The sequence below is a fragment of the Coturnix japonica genome, chromosome 4, assembly GCF_054131305.1.
Source record: "Coturnix japonica strain WE chromosome 4, WE-NBRP24, whole genome shotgun sequence".
Lineage (NCBI taxonomy): Eukaryota > Metazoa > Chordata > Aves > Galliformes > Phasianidae > Coturnix > Coturnix japonica.
In genome coordinates this window covers 53,442,633-53,461,770 of record NC_140666.1, presented here as the reverse complement: position 1 = coordinate 53,461,770, position 19,138 = coordinate 53,442,633, and the positions used below count along the sequence as shown (strand labels likewise).

The window sequence follows — 19,138 nt, the reverse complement described above, 5'->3', positions numbered from 1 at the left end:
TGCTCTCACCATTAATCAATGGACTTCATTCCAAACAGTAGGATCCCATCAGTCCCCCTAGGAAAGGCATGAAGATTTCTCTCAACAAGGCCAATTCCTTTTTTAACTTTAGAGCTGGCTTTGGCACAGATTTCCTGTTGATATGGAAACACCCGTTTGAATAAGCACTGCACACACCACAACAAATAAGAAGGGTTTTGCGTCTCTCTCTGACTAAATATTCCAACTGACCATATTCACTCAGAGTCAGTTTTTGTCCCCACATACAAACGCTTTGAAACTGGAGATAGCACCACGTCAGTAAACATCTCCTATATTAATATATTATTCATTTTGTTTATGCTATTGCATCAGCTCAGCAATAAAAGGTTCTGGATTAAAAAAAAGATTTTCTTTAAATGTTCCCTTTATTTTTCATCTTGAGCATTAAAAATATCCTCATGCTTCAACCATTCAGAGCTGCCAAGGACATTTTAACAAAGCATGACCAGAGGACTTCTCACAGGACAAGGAACAAAAGTGGTACCAGTACTGGGAACAGCACACCATCCCCAGCTTCCTATGGCAATGAAAGGGCTCAGAATGGCTCTGCCCTGACTTTTCTGAATAGCTTTAATTCACAGGTAACTGCCCTCTCAGTTGAAATACAAATAAGTATTTTCAATTTATTAAGACTACAGGAATCAAATGATAACTGACAAAGCTACATCATAGTGCCAAGGAAACATACTGCATCCTGGGTGTTACAAAAACCAAGAAAACCTTGTCCTCCTCAATAGCCTGCTTGACTGGAGATGCTCCTAGAGTGAGTAAGTGGGGACTGAGGAGATAAGAAAACCGTGCCCTGCTTCCCACATGAGCAACAAGCTAAACGCCTGCCTCTTCCTCCTCGCAACAAGACTGTGAGCCCCTGATCCAGATGGAGGCACCATGTGGTTTGAGAAGTCTCAAAGGGGATAAACTGAGGAAAAATTGAAGGTATGCTGCCAAGTGAGAGCCCATCCCAAGCATAGTTTAAGAAATACTAAACGTAAGCGAAGCCACTATTTCCATGGATTAATCATGTGGGGACACTCTTACAAACATTCTCCTGAAGCACTTGTTTGTGACTCGGACACTGCAGCTACAGGACCACGTGAGGGAAGGTGGTTGGAATCCAGCTAGAAAGCTGAAAACTGCACTGAAAATTCTATCAGTAGGTGTGCTGGAAATCGGAGAGAGGGAAGAGGAGTGCCAGTAAAATCCCACAGGGCAAGCAGACGTTGTTAGCTGTGCCAGGAGAGAAACAGTGCAACCGAACATATGGGCACTAAAACCAGGGCCAGAACAGAACAGACTTAACATTCTTATGGTGGCTGCCAAAGGTGCCACTAGGCTGATATGGATACCTGCTGTCACTGCTGTACAAGGGTAACTGACGCAACAAGGGATAACACAGATCTGAGCAAGGAGTTTCCCCAGAGCTGTATGGATCCCTTTGTGTGCACAGCACGCAGCAGCAGCAGGACTGCTTCTCACCAGAATGGCTCATCCAGTCAGGTAGCTGCAGCCAGGGTAGGCTTTGGTCTGCAAGGCAGGATTGCCAATATGGCATAATTACACTGGCAACCCTTTTAAGTGCAGACAGAGCTCTAATAAGCTCAGAGAGGAATGTGGGATGCCACCGGCTACAAAGAGGAGGTAGGCAGTTTGGGATGCCCCTGTGGAAGCCCTCACCTGATGCTGCTGGCAGGATTCAGCTGTCACAGACACACAAGCTCTTTGCTTGGAGCCCTATCTTTGACAAAAGGCTGTTTTGCAGGCTAACAGGACTTCAGACAACATCAATTAAAACTAGGAAATGGCTGAGAGGCATAAACATATTGGAAAGGCTTATTTGCATTTAGTTCATAGTATGTGTAACTTGGCTAGCATGCATACAAGACAGTAGAAGCATTAATATAAGCATGATGCTTTCTAACCACAGTTTCTTTAACAATCCAAGGCAAAAGGCAATCATTTTAAATTTATCTAAGCCTAATTTTCAAGGTATACTCTCAGCACTCCTGTCCCTTTTTCTGCACTAGGTAGTACAAACCTCCCCAGCACCTGGATCCGGAACAGTCAAGCTCACAGCTGCAGGCAAGATGCCAGTATCCAATCACAAACTAGCACAAGCAGTTAAGATATACATGTGCACATTCCCCCCTTGCTTTCCCCCAGTTGGATAACCCACCAGAAGCGCCTGCTCTAACTAGATCCAGCTCGCTCTGCTGTGGACCAGATCAAGGTAATTAGAATACAGAAAAGAAATTGTACATAAGCCCTGCTGCCTCTATTCACCTATCTATCTGAAAATGACCAGTACATTAGCTGCAGCCAACACCTCATAAAATAAGACAAATGAAGGCAAATCACCTCTCCACACTGCTACCTCAAGAAGTGCTTCACCAATACAAACCTAATGAAATGGACTACAGCTCCTCTTTCTTAGTTACCCTTATAAATTGCCAAAATATCAAGCAATCCTAAAAAAAGCACCATGATAAAATAGCAAAATCAAAATTCAGTGCCCTTTATTGAAGCTATTTACCATCAGAGCAGTCTGAGTCATGTCAACTTCTGAAAGACACTTCAGGATGCTGAACCAGTCCCTTTTGCAATCTAAATGTAACACAACAATGAATGAAGCCATCACTCCTACAGCAGAGAGGAGACAGTTCATGCAAATTACCGAACTTCAATTTTCATTAATAATACATTGCTAACTACACATAGCTGTCTGGGTGCTTAATACTGCCAACAGATTTTGTTTAGCCTTTTGTTTAGCTACAGGACAAGCTTCCCACACATGCTGGAGGAGGGAAGGGAAGACCTTCCTTGTGAGATCCCCTCTTTTTTCCAGTTGTTCTATGTGTTCTGCAACACAGCACATTTCCCAAATAACATTAAAAAGGGAATAAAAGCCTTTCTCTTTGCATCTGCCGCCATAAGCCTCCTAGTAGAGATCATTAAATATCCTGTTGTTATGGCTTTTATTCTGCAAGTTCAGCTGGAGACCTGACAGACCTGGCAAAAGGTCTGTTGTACTTTGATGATCACCAGTAGAGCTCAATGCCCTGAAATAACAGTGTAAGGCAAATTCAAGACTGAATGTGTGCGTGGTAACTGTTGAGTCATGGCCTGAACCACTGATTGAGCACCTGGGGAAAGGACCCAGTCAGCCCTGGGAGCACAGGTGAAGCAAATTCAGCTGTGTGACCAGAAGGGGTGAAGCCTGGCTGCACCTCTCTTAGACCACATCTAAGGGCTGACAGCCACTGTGGAAGGATCTCTGGTTGGAGATCCCTCCCTTGTGGAGTTTCCCTTGCAAGCCTAGATCTTCAGAGACAGGTGAGCACTTTTCCTCTGTAACACCTTTCCGTCATGCTAGACTTCTTTGTCCTTACACCTTCTTCATCACCATCCCATCACGTTGATCTTTCTGATTGTTACAATGTGCCTCAGAGAAAATGTCCGTACTTCTGCCCCTACCAGAAGGGATGACTGCCCACGGATGCCACCCTACCAGGTATTCAGTGCAGGTGGCCATAAAAAGGGAGCTGAGTGGTCTGCTTAAGTTTAAAATGAATAAAGTGGACAACAGTGTGCTTTTCCAGAAGAGTTACTTTCCCATTTTGCTGCATCTCACCCTTTTCCCATGGTTCACCTGTGAAAAAAACAAAGAATCCAAGACAGAGAAGAAGAAAAATCCAAAGAATCCAAAGAAGAAAAATCCAAAGAAGCCTGATGGTTTTCAGGCATGGTGCAAAGAAGCTTCGTTTGACATTAGCCCACATACGAACAACACAGCAGGGACAGCATAGTTCTCATGTCCACACACAACGCTGCAAGTCCATTCCTGACTCTGCACTACCAGAAACACTGGCACTCTTTTCCCTAGGCCACAAGCTGTGACTGCCAGTATTACCAAAGCAGCCCCTAGGTGTGCTGGAGTTCACTGGACACCATGTTCTGTCTGTCACAGACATGTGCAAGCTGAATTAATACCATCAATGGAACTTCAGTGACAAGCCATCCAATAGTTAAAGATTTTCTGAAACTCTGCATTTTGCTAAATAGTCCTTCCTTTTCTTGTTTCAGCTTTAAAATCATTGGCTTTTTGCAAATCAAAGGGGAAAAAAGAGTGTTGGGGTATTTAAAATGTCGTCGTTCAGCCCACATCATGTACTAAACTCTCCTTTCAGGCCAAGAGGTATGCAAACAGCTGCAACTGACAGAGAACAGTTAGGATAGCAGCCTTAAGAAAAGTTCAGCAATAGCACGACTGAGTTGATGCTGCTGATTTCAAAGCTAACAGCAAGGCTAGTGGTGAATCCTTTGTGGAAAAAAACAGCTGTAAGTAAAGCCTGTGTCTGCTCCTTCAATGCCTTTCAGCCAAGGAGCTTCTTTCCTCTCCTCTCTAGCTAATGGCTCCTTGCCCTGGCACTTAGGGAATGGGCAGCACTTGCTCAGCTGATCCTCTGAGAAGAGCCAGAGCATCCTTTCCTGACCGCATCCTTTTTCAAGGCAGATTCTAAGTTCATTTTCTTTGCCTCAGACAACAGCTTAATGGTTACCCCCAGTAAGATTAACTCTGGAAAGTGTATTAAGATGGCAAAGGCTATGAGAAAAGCAAAACAAAAATAAGATCAAAGTAAATCCAAAGTAAGCACACAACCATCCCTTCCCTAAGGGAAGAGGAACCAGCCTCACAAAGCTAACTGCAGGTAAATCTGAGTGCTATGTAGGATTTTAATTAAATCTTATCTCTTGTTATTTCTAGTTGCTGTACTCATGTCAGTGTGACCTGGGACCACTGTAAATATTTTCTTGCTATGCTCTTATCCTCAGTGCTGTCAGTCTTCAAATCCATCTTTGCAATCTGTGAGAAAGCCAGAGGGCTGAGCAGAACATCTAGCTGGATTCAGGATCAGCGCAGTAGAGTTTGACTTCTTGTTATAATAGAGGTGTCAGTGACAAGAAAGCAGTGGATTACTGTCTTCACTCACTTGCCTCGGACACTTACTGTTCTCTGTTCCTGGAGGAGTGCAGTCCAGCTGCTACAACCTCCACCGTGCATTTGCCTTTGAACATTGGTATCTTTCCTCGGGTCCCTGTAACAACTGTGCAGGGCAGGATGAATCTCAAGGAAGGCATCCTGATGGAGAATCCTCCAACAGATCTTCAAGGAAAACCTAAAAACTGTCCAGTGCTTCCTAGCACATCTCACGGCTGTTCCCTCAGCTAGAACCCCAGCAGCTGTAATACCTCTCTGTCTTGCTGTGACAGCACCTCGCCTGGGTGCTGTCATGGCACAGATCCATGAAGACATGAATGCATCTGTCCTAGCTCACACTGCTTAGCTGTTAGACGTCAGTGTTAGCAGAGCTGCTTCTGCAGGTAGGAAGGCAATTATACAAGAGGTAACCAGCCTACCTCAAACCTCAATTGACTCTGCAATCCCAGCTCTCCATAGAGACTGAAAAATAAGCTCAGGAGACCAGGATTAACAGCAGACACAGCCTTTGTTTGGAGGGGTCAATCTGGGCTTTTGCCTTTATAGGTGAGGTCCCACCTTTACTCAATTATCTTAAACAAAAACAATGAGAAAGCACCTGAAAGCAGCATTGCCCTGGTGACCACATTGAAGTACCACTGTCAATAATAGGCCAGCTCCAAGAGAAAAGATGTGATCAAGTACATTAGATAACATGCCAATGCATTCCACTCATCTGCAGAAAGTCCCCCCTGGCCCCTCCCAGTGTCCTCTCCTGACCTTTTGTTCACTTATTTTGTTCACTCCAACCTCAAAGGCTTCCACTGGAAATCCCCCATTATTAGGAACAAGGGGTTTAAATTGACAATTCAGTACTGAAAGCAGTCACATCCCCACTTCATAATCTCAAAGTTTATGGCAAAACTCACCCAACCTCGGCATTCACAGAGACTGCAGACTCACCCTTCACCTTCTCTCAACCTGGAAGGTCTCCACTGAAGACAAATGACCTACTGGTGGTGTGGCAACTGCACACTGTCACGAGAAATCTGCACCAGGATGGGCTCCATTGAGAAGGATCCCAAACAAATCACAAAGAAATATCGGGATCATACAACAGAAGACACTAAGTCTAAGTTTTCCACTTAGACCTTACAACACCTTGGGGAATGCAGCAGGTGGGTACCCAGGACCAGGCCGCTTTTCTAACAGCATGTGAATGAACTGCTGCCGAGTGGAGACAAAGCATCTCAATATGCACAAAGTTAAAGATGGCTGGAGCTGAAGACTGGAACTGAGTAAAAAGGTACTCTTACGTATGTCCACTTTAAGGTACTATAAGTGCTTTTAGCTAGGGAAGTACCAACTGGCAAGAGCAAGCAGGGCTCTACAGGGCAAGAACTGCTCCAAGGGATGGTCCGCATCCTTTTCCATGAAGTACTATGTGACAATCACAAAACCTGCTCTGTCAAACCTCATCAAGAGAGCGCTTTTGACCATAATGTAATTCCAAAGCACTTGTCACCAGCACTTCAAGTGGCAAAGGGCTCAGGGAGAAGAGAGATAGTTGGGTAACAGCATCTGAGGTGTACACTCTGCAGTTTCAAGAGACAGCATCCAGAACCCCCTACTTGAATTGTACCAAGGCATCTTTCTGCTTAGTAAGAACCTATAGAAACAGATAAAGAGGGGATTCTGATTTTAATATCGCTACTGTAAATTGCATCATTCCAATTAGTATTAAAGACTACAAAATTAAAAGTAAGGATGTAGGTAGGCAGGAAAATTACTGATGCTATATTGAAGTTTGTTCAAAGCTATTCTCTTCCTTTAAAACAAACAATACTCTCCTTTATATGTGCAAAAATAGACCTCTAGTCCCAATCTAACTCTGAGCTATTGTTATTAACAGACTTCAGTCTGTCACAGTTTAAAGACAAACTGATATCTAATACACACACGCAAATAAATAGAACACAGCACAGCTTCATTCTTTATTTCACTCATATCTCACTGTATGGCCTTATTAACTGTCAGGCTTCCAGATGGGATACCAGGATAATGAAAGCCAGTCACTCTAATGTCAAGGCAAAAATCTGTTCTTTCCAGCTCCTGTTGTCATAACACTGTGAATTATTCCCTCATGCCTGTACAGCATGCTAAGTTCCGCTCAAGAAATTTGCCAGGCATCATCACATCATCACAGTTTCAAAGATTTTATCAGGACAGGAGTTTCAGTCAATCAGTAATGAAAATTGAGAGCTAAGGTGATTTCTCAGGCCAGCTTCAACAAGCATACAGTACAAGGGTTCCATTGTGCAAAGTTCATCAGAAGGACATGAGCTAATTAACTAAGCGGCTTTTTGGAACTCATTAGTTTAACAATTTTCACTATAAGCAGTCTAGTATTATCTATACTGAAAGCTAAAAACTTTGGAGCACACTTCCAAATTGGATTTGTTAACAGAACTCAGTATTAGCCCCACCAAAACACCTATTTTAGTATACAATTCTAGACAAAAACTCTATTATCTGTACATGTCCACAGACATTTTAGCAGGAGGAACAATTGAGACCATTTGGACTAACGAAATCTAAGAAGCCCGCTGCAACATTCAGACCCAGTTTTCTGCCACTCTAAGACCCTAAATGTAGTCTAACCAGAAATGTAAAACAGCAGTCTTACCAGTGAAAAAGCTATTTTACAATTATTTTCTCCTTGTGTGTGGCTACATACATTAAAGGGAAAGTACTTTGGAGAAAAAAATAAATGCAGATGTATGTTACAACACTGAAAAACACGTTGCTTTTTTTTTTTTTTTTCCACTGAAGTACTTTCTGTATGTTAAAGCGGGTACTAGAGGGAATTTTTTTCATTGCTCTATTGCACAAACTCTGCACATTCAACATTATGGGGCTATTTGTCTTAAGTCTTATTTTTTCCCTTTGTGTGGATTTCTCAAATACTGAAGTGGAAGCTAACATACTTATAGTATTTAGTAACTGGAAATAACAGTAGCATAAATTGCATGCCAAGTGAGGAAGAAAGGAAGGAAGGACTGGAGAAAAATATAGTTATGCCACATTCAATTAAGAGGAATTACAACCAGGCATTATTTGAACTACCAGAGTTTGTCCTCAGCTGGTCAGCATATACTATCTTAGCCAAATAATTTCCTAGAGTAACTCTCATCCATGTTCAGAATAATCACAAAACTAGAGAGTGTTTAGATATGGAGGTTGGGGGGAGGGGCAGAGGGAGCAGGGAGGAAAGATTTGCCAAAATAAATGGTTGTGCTTTGAAAATAATCCCCTTTATAAACCAGGACCACTTTCTGAAATTTGTGGAGGCCTCATTCAGACCAGGTTTCAGAGAGCTCACAAAGAATCACTATACCCCTCACACACTTAAGCTTTAAGTAAGGACGAGAACACGCACAAAGTCTGTATGATAATACCATAAACATTACTCTAAGAAATTAGTCAGATTTTTTGGAGAGTGGTAAGAAAGAGTTCAGTAGGCAGGCACTAAAGGCCAGTTTTAACCTTATTATGCATCTATGCTTTGAAGCTGCTCTTCCGCACTTACCTTTTAGCATGGCTGTATTTCAGAAGCACCACAAAAGGTGAGGCAACACATTCTATTACAGCAGCTGCTGTAGTGGAGACACATGCCCTTCAATGCTTGCTCTACCCCATCCTGCCTGTGGATATAAGCCCTGGCGTTCTGCATGGCCTGAGCTATTGTGCCGTAAGACTTCTGCTGAAACCCCTGAAGAGCCTCTTTTCAGAAGGTAGCAGATCAGACACATCAAGATCAGGATGTCATCTGTTCCCTTCTCACAGACATCAGCGGGATGCCAGTCAGCTTCCATACACGGTGGTACTTGCTTCACACCTTGTGAGAGTTTAACAACGGCTGATGATGTGAAAGATCTGTCACAGGACTCGGAAATAAATGACTCACCTTGCTCACTCCTTCTTTGGATCTCTGGTACAACTATTTTTTCCTCAACACCCAGCTCCTAACCAAACACATCACCAAGTGAAATCCAAATCTGAAGCTTACCTGATCTTTCTCAGGCTTGTCAGAGATGTCATTCAGACTGGTGGAAGTCAGATTTCTGTGAGTCATGGCTGGACTGCCTGTAAGAACAATGCCAATACCAATTAAAGAACCTATTTAAATCCAGTCAGAAGAACACAGAGGCTCAGGCTACAGCAACACCCTTCCTTGCACGTGGGACATTGATGTGGGCAATTTAAGACCCTGATAGGCTGCTTTCTGTAACTTTACGTGGCACATGGGATAGAAAGATTCTAAACCTTGTTCATCTCTGACCCAAAGCAATCCTACAGCTTACAGGACTGCAAAAAATATCTAAGGACTTCTCCTAGTTCCTCTCTGGGTTGGCAAGGAAGCAAAGTAGCAACTGGCTGCTGAAAGAGGCAACTGGGTCACCCATCCCTTAGAGAGCAGGGGAACACTCCTGGAGCCTTCTTGCTGCCAATCTCTTGCCATAGCTATCCTACAGAGATGCTATCTGCCTGCACTCCTCTGCACCCAGTACTTCACGTAACAGGGAGGAAAGTTGGCTGCTCTTGGTCTTTTGAAGCAGCAGATAACAAAATTCTACTTTTCTACCACTAGCCATATTAACTAAACTCGTGAACCTTAAGGGTTTTACTGTTTTAAACAGTATGTGTGTTCAGTAGAAAAAGGTCTCCAGTTCCTGACATCAGATGCTCCAGAGAGAAAGAGAAGTACCAGAGACCAAGAGCTAAGGCCTATAAGATCTATTTCTCTCTCAAACACAACTGCTCCTCTAAGCCTGACATGATGGCATTCAAGCACTGCTTACTCTCTTTTGGACTACTTTTCCTACTTACTCTTGTGTTCTCAAAGAGTAGCAGAATATACAAAAACTGTTCTAAAGGACTAGCAAAAAAGCCTAGAAATAGCCATAATCACGAAAGAAGAAAAATCATAAAATAGCAAAGAAACTTCTGGGATGGATACAACATCCCAACACTCAGCAATCAGCATGCTCTTTAATAATCGTCCTGAAATTTTTCACCCTTCTCCCAGAAACCAGAAGCATAGCAACAGGAGCTCTTATCGCACTGTTTCTGATCATGAGCATAACCGGAAAGACAGAAAACACTCATAAAGAAATGGAACTGAGACACTTCCCAAATTCTGAGATATCTCTAGGCTAGTTTATGTTTTGAGACAATATTCATAAAACTTACGGTTTGATATTCATAGCAAAATGAAAGTTCAAATTGTCAGCATTCAACTCCCACAGAAAAATGAGCTTGGTAATATATCTGAATATCAAGAAATAGCTAATAAAAATGAATAATAATAACTAATAAATAAAAGGAGTAGTAAGAAAAGGATCCCTTTCCCCTACCCCCTCACCCCCACCCCCGGTCCTCCCCAGAGCTGGGTTTTCCTTACAATGTATTCCATGTACACGAAGACAGATTTATGATATTCTTTCTCATGAGCCACTCTGAATCACAGTGTACCTGCTGTGCATCATTGCCACATCCAAGAATGACAACACAGTAAAAACAAAGCACAGGTGTATCTTATAAAAGGAAGACGCTCAAATTTATCTTCTTCAAGTTGTTACTGCCTGCCAGGTTAAACCTTAAAGACCCCACCTATATCTACTAAGTTCTTACAAATATGTTTATTCATAGTGTGAGAAATGCCACTTGAAGGACTGGTTTAAGCTACATATATTAGTAACCATTCTCCTAATTAATGGCAGTCCAAACTTAGAAATATTTACAGCACCTGACTGACCGTTTGATATAAATCTGTACATAGGAGACAAGCATGTATGTAAAACAGGAAAGGAGTGATCAAACTTGTTTTCTTATACTGCATCTCTTACATGGAATAGACGTTACTTTGTGTTTCTAAAAAGGTCTACATGACACCTTCTGAGATGTGGATATTTAATAAATAATACAAGATGGATTCATTTTTATATATTTTTTAAAAGCAGGTTCCTGGAAACCTGAATCCCATTACTGAAATCCAAGGCTCCTTTTTCTTACATGGTGTAACTAATTGTCTTTGAAAGGTTGCACAGATACTGCCAACTCAGGGAAATCTTTGACAAATCTATAAATATAGTGTTAAATTAAAATGAAAGACTGAAGCTCTATATAGAAATGCACGGCTGTTTGGCAAATCTGAGCCAATACAATCAATTAAAAAGACAGGGAAGTACTTTCTTTAAAATGTGAAGATTGTTCACACTGGTAATTGGTTTCATGCACGTCAGTGACTCAAAGCAAAGTCCCTATCGGTTCACTTTAGTGCTGGCAAGTGATAGAAAATAAATTTAAAAAGTATTCAGCGGAGTTAAACAGATCTGGAGAAGTTCAGAAACCCATGGAGATGGGCAGATCCCACACTGCCCACCTGCACAAAGCCAGTTCACGACAGCTGTTCCTCTGCTGTAGCCAGAGAGAGTGCAGTGCAGAGACTCATTTCCTCTTCTTCCAATCCTACCATGACACCTTTGAATCTTGGCTTGGCTAATGCCTCCAGCTAAGTATGGCTTCCAAAATGCTCTGAAGAAGTGCAGAAAATGCAGATGATTTTATTTTTATAGGGTTGTTTAATATGGTTTAAATACAATTTATTCAGAAGAGCTGCACTAAGTAATTGTAGAGAAAGATGCACTGAAGCTCTCTTCGTTTCCTTGGGGACCAAAGGCACCTGGGCAGTTTTACACATTTCAGGGTCCAGGCCTGAAATGGATTAAAATAAGAGTCTCCAGCTTTCATAGCTGGTAATTTTCTGGACTACAGCATGTAATCTCCTTTTTACTAGACATCTGGAACTGAACATTTGTTATAAGATCATTACCTTTCTTGCTAACGGCTAATGACTATCGCCTCTCTCTGCTTCTCAAGGGCCAATTACTTTTTCTCTCAATTTCCCAATGTGATCAACATAATCACATCAACCTGCAGCAGCTTTTCTCAGAGAATCCTTTTCTTGAGGTTTCCCATTTTTTATTCCAGGTCCAGACAAACCTATGTGCCAAAAAACTTGCATCCTTTCCACTTGTGACTACTGACTGAATAAAGATACCACATTTCCCTACAAGTACAGCCTTGTAAATACTCTTAAACCATCACTGCTACAGCAGCATTACCTCTGCACGGCCAAACAAGGGCAAGGGAATGGAGTCAGAAGTGAGGGCACCAGATAAAGTCCTGTACAAAAAACATGGGCCTCTGGGGCTGAAGGGTCTCATGACACTTGTTTTGCCACATCCCACTCCCACTCAAAAATCCCTAGCTGGCATGTTGCCTAGCTGGCAACAGCTGCTCTGCTGTTTTCTCTAAAGAAACTTCTTGTTTTACTTCTTACTTCAGTCAGTGACAGATTGGAAACTGTAAGCATCACCTTCAACCAGCTTTGCTGACCTAAGAAAATTGACTATACCTGACTGCCAAGTAAAGCCGTTGTAAGAAACAAGTGGTGCTACAAATGCAAGATATGTCACATGCAAACCTGTACCAAAAGCCATTTGGCTTTGCGGACATCATCGTTCAAATCAGTACAGCCTAGATCTCCTAACTCACGTTTCTAATGGCTGCACAACTGAAGACTTGAAGTCAGAAACTACGTATAATTATTTATTTATTTTTTTTATGTTGTGTAATAAGCTGCTCATAAGAGCAAACTCAAACATTTGGATATGACCATGACAGGGAAACATGTGGCAGGCCTAGCAGTGTCACTTGTGAGAAAGGCAGGAAAGAGGGGTTACTGAATACTTGGGTGGACAGCTTCTCTGAGTGGGAGAAAATAAGAGAGCAGAAAAAAGCAACAAGCCTATCAGTCAGCAGACTCTCAGTGCCATGAACAAACCAGTAATGTAAAAGGTTTCTGTTGCTGAGACTTCAGCACATGATGTTCACCCTAACACTGTTTGCTAACTAAGGGTATTTAGGTGATTCAGGCCTCAATTATATTGCCATTTCTTTGGCAAAGGCAACATGAATCTCTCCTTGGCTGTGTTCAGTAAAGTACTGGTGCAAAAAGTAAGGCAATCAATCCAAACCCCTCTGTTTTACTGCCTTGTTTTACTGACAGGCTTTGTAGTCATCTTTCACAGTCAATACCCTGTAATTCAGATTTCTACATATTGCCATGGCTTATAAAGAACATCTCTGTGTCATCAGAGCAGCAGGCTGTGCCTTCCTGTGGGAACAGCTCACTCCTCTGTGATCACCAAGGCTCCTGATGAATAATATTTTAGAAAGGATAAAATGAAACGCAGCCTGAGAAAAGCCCAGCTCATCACAGAGAAACAAAGCTGGAGGCGTCCGAGAGCTATGTGACAAAGGGAACCTATTTATATGGAAATTAAAATATTTAAGTTTCTTGCATTTATTTTATTGCATTGATGGATAAATTCATGAAATCCTCTCAAAAGCCAAAGGACGTTTCAACACATGAATGAAATTTTGCTAGATGGGTTACAAGAGAGACTACTGCCTGAAAGGAAATGCAGACTGACCTACCTGTTCCACTGTAGATGGAGGAAAAAACAAACAAATAAAGCAAAAGAGTGGAAAAAAGAGCAGGGCGTGGTGGGGGTAAATGGACAGCCAGTGCAGCAGCCATTCCATTCCCTCAAGAATGGAATTCCATTTTTCCCCCATTCATGCAGCAGTGCGCATTCAGGCACCAGCTGGTGCCAGTCACCCATCCTTCCTTCTGGAAGCCCCCCAGCCCACTCCCCAAATCCCAGTCTCTGACTTACTGAGCCATCCTACGCTGGGGCTGCGCTGCACTTGGATTTCATCATCCAGCGTGCGTGTCGCTAGGCAGGGCACAGAGCTCTCGAGTGGGCTGCGTGCTTTTGTGGTGCAAGCAGGAGACAGAGGCAGCAGCAGAGGGGAGGAAGAGAGCAAAGTTGAAAAGTCAAAGAAAAAAAAAAAAAAAGAAATGCTCAAGCAATTGCACAAAAAAGTGAGTTAGGAGACAGTGTTTGAACATTTGCAGTTACATAAAAGTGCACCTTTTTGTATAGTTTGCCGACAAAAGAAGCGAGCCTACTTATTTAGAGCACAAAACGTCCCACGCTGGCAAGGTCTGCAGCCGATCTTTCATTCTAAAATTCAGGCATCTCAGAAGCAGATTTCAAACAAGTGATGAAGGCAGCTGAGATTTGAACTGTGCTGAGCAGTCCCAGGAAGCAAAGCAGTTAGAAAAATGGCAAACACACAGTGCTTTTTTGGGGGGGGCTGGAGGAGGAGAAAGTTGCTTCCCTGTAGGAGCCAACTTTGAGCATCCTGGCTGCATACATTCCCTGATGTACATCACTTAGAGCTTGGAAATGCATACTATACTCCATACTGCTTCAAATAATGCAAATGGATAAACATATCATGGGCGTTTTTTTCCAAGCATCCCGGGAGAATATCGCATTTCTGGCTTAATTGCTCTTGTCTTGTGCTCCTCCTTATTCAGTTGACACTGTGTATTTTAGCTCACTGGACGTAGATGCGGTTTCTATGAAAAACACTCAACTGAATAAGGCTGAACTCTAATACAGAATTTAAAAAATCACTGGGGAAGCTTTTAGCTGTTCCTAGCTTCCATTCTCAGTACAGCAGCCAATGCACTATAGAAGGTAGAAATGCTATTTCAGCTGTTACCAAAATTCTCTGTTATCACGGCAAAAACAAAAAACATTTGTTAGGTGTTTGGACATTCACATGGTGATGGGGAGCATGCCATTATTTAGGAGGGTTACATATTCACACGTAAACACGTTACAGCTTTCTACAGCCTCTACCAGCTTGCCTTCAGTACGATTTGCTGCTCTTCAATACTTTTACTGAAGGCTCACACAAGTGTTAAGATATACAAAATGCTGGCAGGCAGGAAACTTTTATGCAAAACCATGGAAAATATGCACTGCATAGCAAATATTCTCAACGCGGTACTGGCAAATGATTAAGAGACAGTCCTCAGGCACCTGCATAAGGAACGGTGAGCATCGTTCTCATTTTATACAGTGGCAAACCAATGGCAGATCTGCATTACAACTCAAAGGAGTGCCAGTTGGGCAAAGGCTGCTGGGTAGCCTCTAGTATATGCACTATTTACTGCAGGGGCTCACTTCAAATGCTGTATCCTGTGCCAGGAAAGGACACAACTGGATTAACACAGAGAACTCTCAGAAAGACTGGTTAACAAAACACAACATATAAAAACGCTGCAAGAGTTCGATTGGAACGTATCTAAAGGCCCTCAACAAACATATCAGACATCTCAGCTCTCTGCCAATAGAAAGAAATGAAAAGAGCGCTGTCTTTGTATGGTAACTTTTAGTAATTGCTTAGTACAGCTTTGTCTACTTGGCTTTTTGATAATCATCTTTTTACTGTTGAGTGGACAGCAAAGAAGTGCTTTGATTTATCCCCTTCCACCAAGCGTCAAACAAATTATCATCTTTTGCACAGTTTCTTTCTCAAGAGCAAAAGGCTTGCTGAGAAAACACCCTCCCACAAACACAAGCATAGGGAAAGGGTAAGAAGCCATCTTTATGACATAGTTATGAATAAAAAGCACTCACTGCACACCTTTGCCACTCGAAAGCTCAATGTTTCTGCCAATCTGATTGCTCTATAGGCTGCCATCAAAAAGAGCAGTGAAGCAAAAGCAGCAGGAGCAGGATGACTGCTTGCTGCAGGGCCATGGTCAGCCTGGCTGCAGCTCTCCAACGCACAGGAGCAGCTGAACCAGTCATTACCAGGCACCACAATGAGAGGAGGAAAGTGGCTGCACTGTGGGCTGTTCAGGTTCCACAAGTAGCTCATAGAGATACCGCAGGCTCCCAAGTGTGCTGTCAGACCCCAGCACCTAGGCCTGGGACCCAGAGACAGAACTGAGAGCACCACAATGCTTTTCATAAAGAAATTCACAATGCTCACTACAATATCGTAGGATCATAGAATGTCATGGGATGGAAGGGATCTTAAAGATCAGCCATAGGCAAGGTTGCCTACAAATATGGCCCATATATATGTATATATATAAAACAAATTCAAAAGTTTTAACTATGAATGATCTATATAAATACCAAATATAAATACCAAAATAGTAGATTCTAAGTTTACCATGAAGAAAATTTTCAAGCCTTTAAGATTTTGTCACTTTATCATTCTGAAAGAAATGAGATTCATGCACCAAAGTGTTTTTGAAGACCAGGAACCCAGGGGGTATGTTCAGATTTCTAACAAAATCCCTTGAAAAAGTCTGTTACTGTTTAATTTGGGCTTTAAGTTTAACTTGAAAAAACATTAGGGAAAATCATTGTCAGAAACCCTGCTAACGGCATCATGTGAAAGCGCTTCCTAAATGCATGTTTTTCAATGTAATTCAATGTAATTAGATACCTGTCATAAGTTCCAAAATTCCAAAAGAATCATGATTGTCCACTAAAAGCAGAAAGCTGCATAACATTTTGATACATAACATACTGCAGGCTCTAGTTAAGCTTCAGCGGCTGTTTCATTAACAACCTTTAACATACACAAACTAAATTAGCAGGGCACCTTCTAACTTACATCAAGGTGCTTTATGTTAGGTCTAAAGATGAGAAGTTAGCCTTTTTAACAACATAAGTAAATGTCAGTTGAGTAGAACACCAAGCTGCTTTTTAAATATACCAGCCCGTAAACCTACTATACGGAGGTGAGAATTAAGCACTGCACAAGTCCTGCGTCCTGAATGACTGTCATTCTCATTAACCTGGATGCAGCATGAATATTGTATGTATGTTTCACTGACACTGAAACAATTAGGTAGAAACTAAAAGGAAATATCTACCTGGAATGAAACTCCAGTGAAATTTATGAGTGCTTGCGGCTGATGGTCCTTTTATTATTGTTATTAGCTACGCTGAAAGGCAGCTGCGCTCCTGTCAGACTCATTAAATTTTTATATGTGTAAAGGACAAATTCTGCCTTCAGAATTACGTAGGAGACACTCACTGAACATCAGGAAGCACGGTATAACTCCAGAATGTGTTTCACTGAGTTATTTTTTCATTAAAGTGTAAATAGTAAATAACAGCAGCAACTATTCATTAAGTAATTCCCTTCATATTCAAGTCTCTCCCTCCTTAAAAGTACTTAATTGTCATGAAACATAATGCCTTATTATATTCTAACTACATGTAAATACTCCAGGTAGGAAAGAGAGGCAAAACAAAAGGAAAGAAGTAGCCAAAGTTCAGCCAGTAGGCCAAGCAAGGAAAGCATTTCTTAAGGATCGATTTCGTCAAATACAAACGAGAAATTAATGGAAACCTAAGACACCTACTATCTGAGTAAAAGATGCTCACGGCCATGAATAAGCAGGGGCTAAAATGAGATGAGTGCCCTTTACCAATGTCAATCTCCCAGGAGAAGTAGGACATTATCTACTTTTAAATCAGCACTGAATATCTAACTCTGTATGGTAAAGAGTCAGGATTTATCATCTAAGCTATAAGACACTGTGTATGTGTAAGGGAAACTGTTGATCACAGCCTGAACCTCTGATTAACCACCTGAGGCAAGCAATGAGTCAGCTGCAGGAGCACAGGTGAAGGTAATTCAGCTGTGCTACCGGAAGGTGTGGAGCTTGGCTCCACCACTCCCAGATCTCATTTGAGGGCTGACTACCACTAAGGCAGGATCTTCTCTGGAGATTGCTCCTGTGTGGAGTTTATGGTGAGCCTTCGACATCAGTGAGCATTTTCCATTTATCATAGATTATCTTTCTATCACAATTTAACCTCTGTTTACCTGTCAACTGTACAATATGATTTACCCTCAAACATCGTAAATACGTTTTAATTTCTTTTTACACCCTGAGGCTTTGATGGCTCCTCAATGAGTGACTTTAGCTGCAGAAAAGGAAAAATTCAACATTCACCAGCTGCTGAAAAACAAGGAGGCTGTTAGAAGCATATAGCTCAGCAAAGATAGAAACAAGACAGAGGTGGAAGGTGGATGAACACTGTAAACAGAGCAAGTCTTAATCCCTTCAGTTAAATTCCTGGCATGCCTGAAAGAGACACTAATCACAACAATACCATGTAGTCAATCCTAAAGGTTTCTTTATATGTCTACACCCTAGGAATTCCCTAAGTACTCAGAATAAAACAGTAAGCTTGTTTACTTGTTTAGCCACAAGATAGGAAAGAAAAGAGTCTATCATTGCCCAAATACAGGCACTCCTGATATCCAAGAGTTTGTCTTTCAGCTTTCCTTGCAATTTGAAAGCCATCAGGCCTGACTGTGGCACTGTAAACACACCACAAGCAGGTGCAAAAACTGGTCTCTGTGCCACCATGACCATGTCAAAATGCCTATGCTTAAGCAGGTGATTTGCAGTTGGAGCTGAGAACTGAGTGCATTTCAGAGTGTATTTTTTAAACAGAAGTCAGAAGCCTCCCATGCAAACAGTGGGGAAATTGTTGGAAGGACAGAAGGGAGACAGCAGAAAGCCCCAGAACTTGTGATGGAAGAACAGTTTCTTGAAGCAAACTGAAAACAAACGTGAGTCAGTCACTGAGTGTGCAGACCAAAAATGACTGAGGACCTGAAATGCCTGGTCTGAAAAAGAAGCAGAAGGAGCAACAGTCCGACGCACAGTCCTGATCTTTGCTCCATTGGACTCCCGCAGGGTTATTCACCAAAAAGCTGCACACTTAGGACATTCCCTCAATTCATGTTACTGTGCGTTTTCTTTTTTCATTCATTCAATCATCAAGACACTGGCATGTGATAAGATGCATTATCAAAAGCAATAAATAGTCTTTACATGAACATACACACCTGTAGCAAAAGCAAAGGACAATGAAAAGTAGGAAATATTAATAAAGTAAGGTAATTAGTTAGGGAGAAATATTAGAGCAAGCTTTAGAAGCAGAACACAGAAAACTTAAGAGGCCTTGAAGACAGCAAGATGAGTATCAGCTTGCTCTTTTTTCTGGGTGTTTTAAAATAGCAACTTTCAGACAAGTTTTCATACTGCAACATGAGACACTTTGCAGAACTCCAAGACGTGAAAATTTG

The 19,138-nt window shown here is 41.9% G+C and overlaps 1 protein-coding gene across 11 annotated transcripts in view; it reads right to left on the bottom strand.

The window, feature by feature from the left end:
• The window catches only part of SLC4A4 (solute carrier family 4 member 4), a 214,631-nt gene that overhangs the window by 63,926 nt on the left and 131,567 nt on the right, over window positions 1-19,138 (bottom strand). For 7 of the 11 annotated variants that reach the window (XM_085546823.1, XM_015861475.3, XM_085546819.1 and 4 more), the window contains 2 exons: window positions 13,825-13,920; window positions 9,087-9,163 (listed from right to left, as the gene is read on the bottom strand). In XM_085546823.1, coding sequence (XP_085402949.1) covers window positions 9,087-9,163; window positions 13,825-13,920 — 173 coding nt within the window. The remainder of the gene's footprint in view (window positions 1-9,086; window positions 9,164-13,824; window positions 13,921-19,138) is intronic. The other 4 variants (XM_085546821.1, XM_085546822.1, XM_085546825.1 and 1 more) reach the window with 1 other exon arrangement.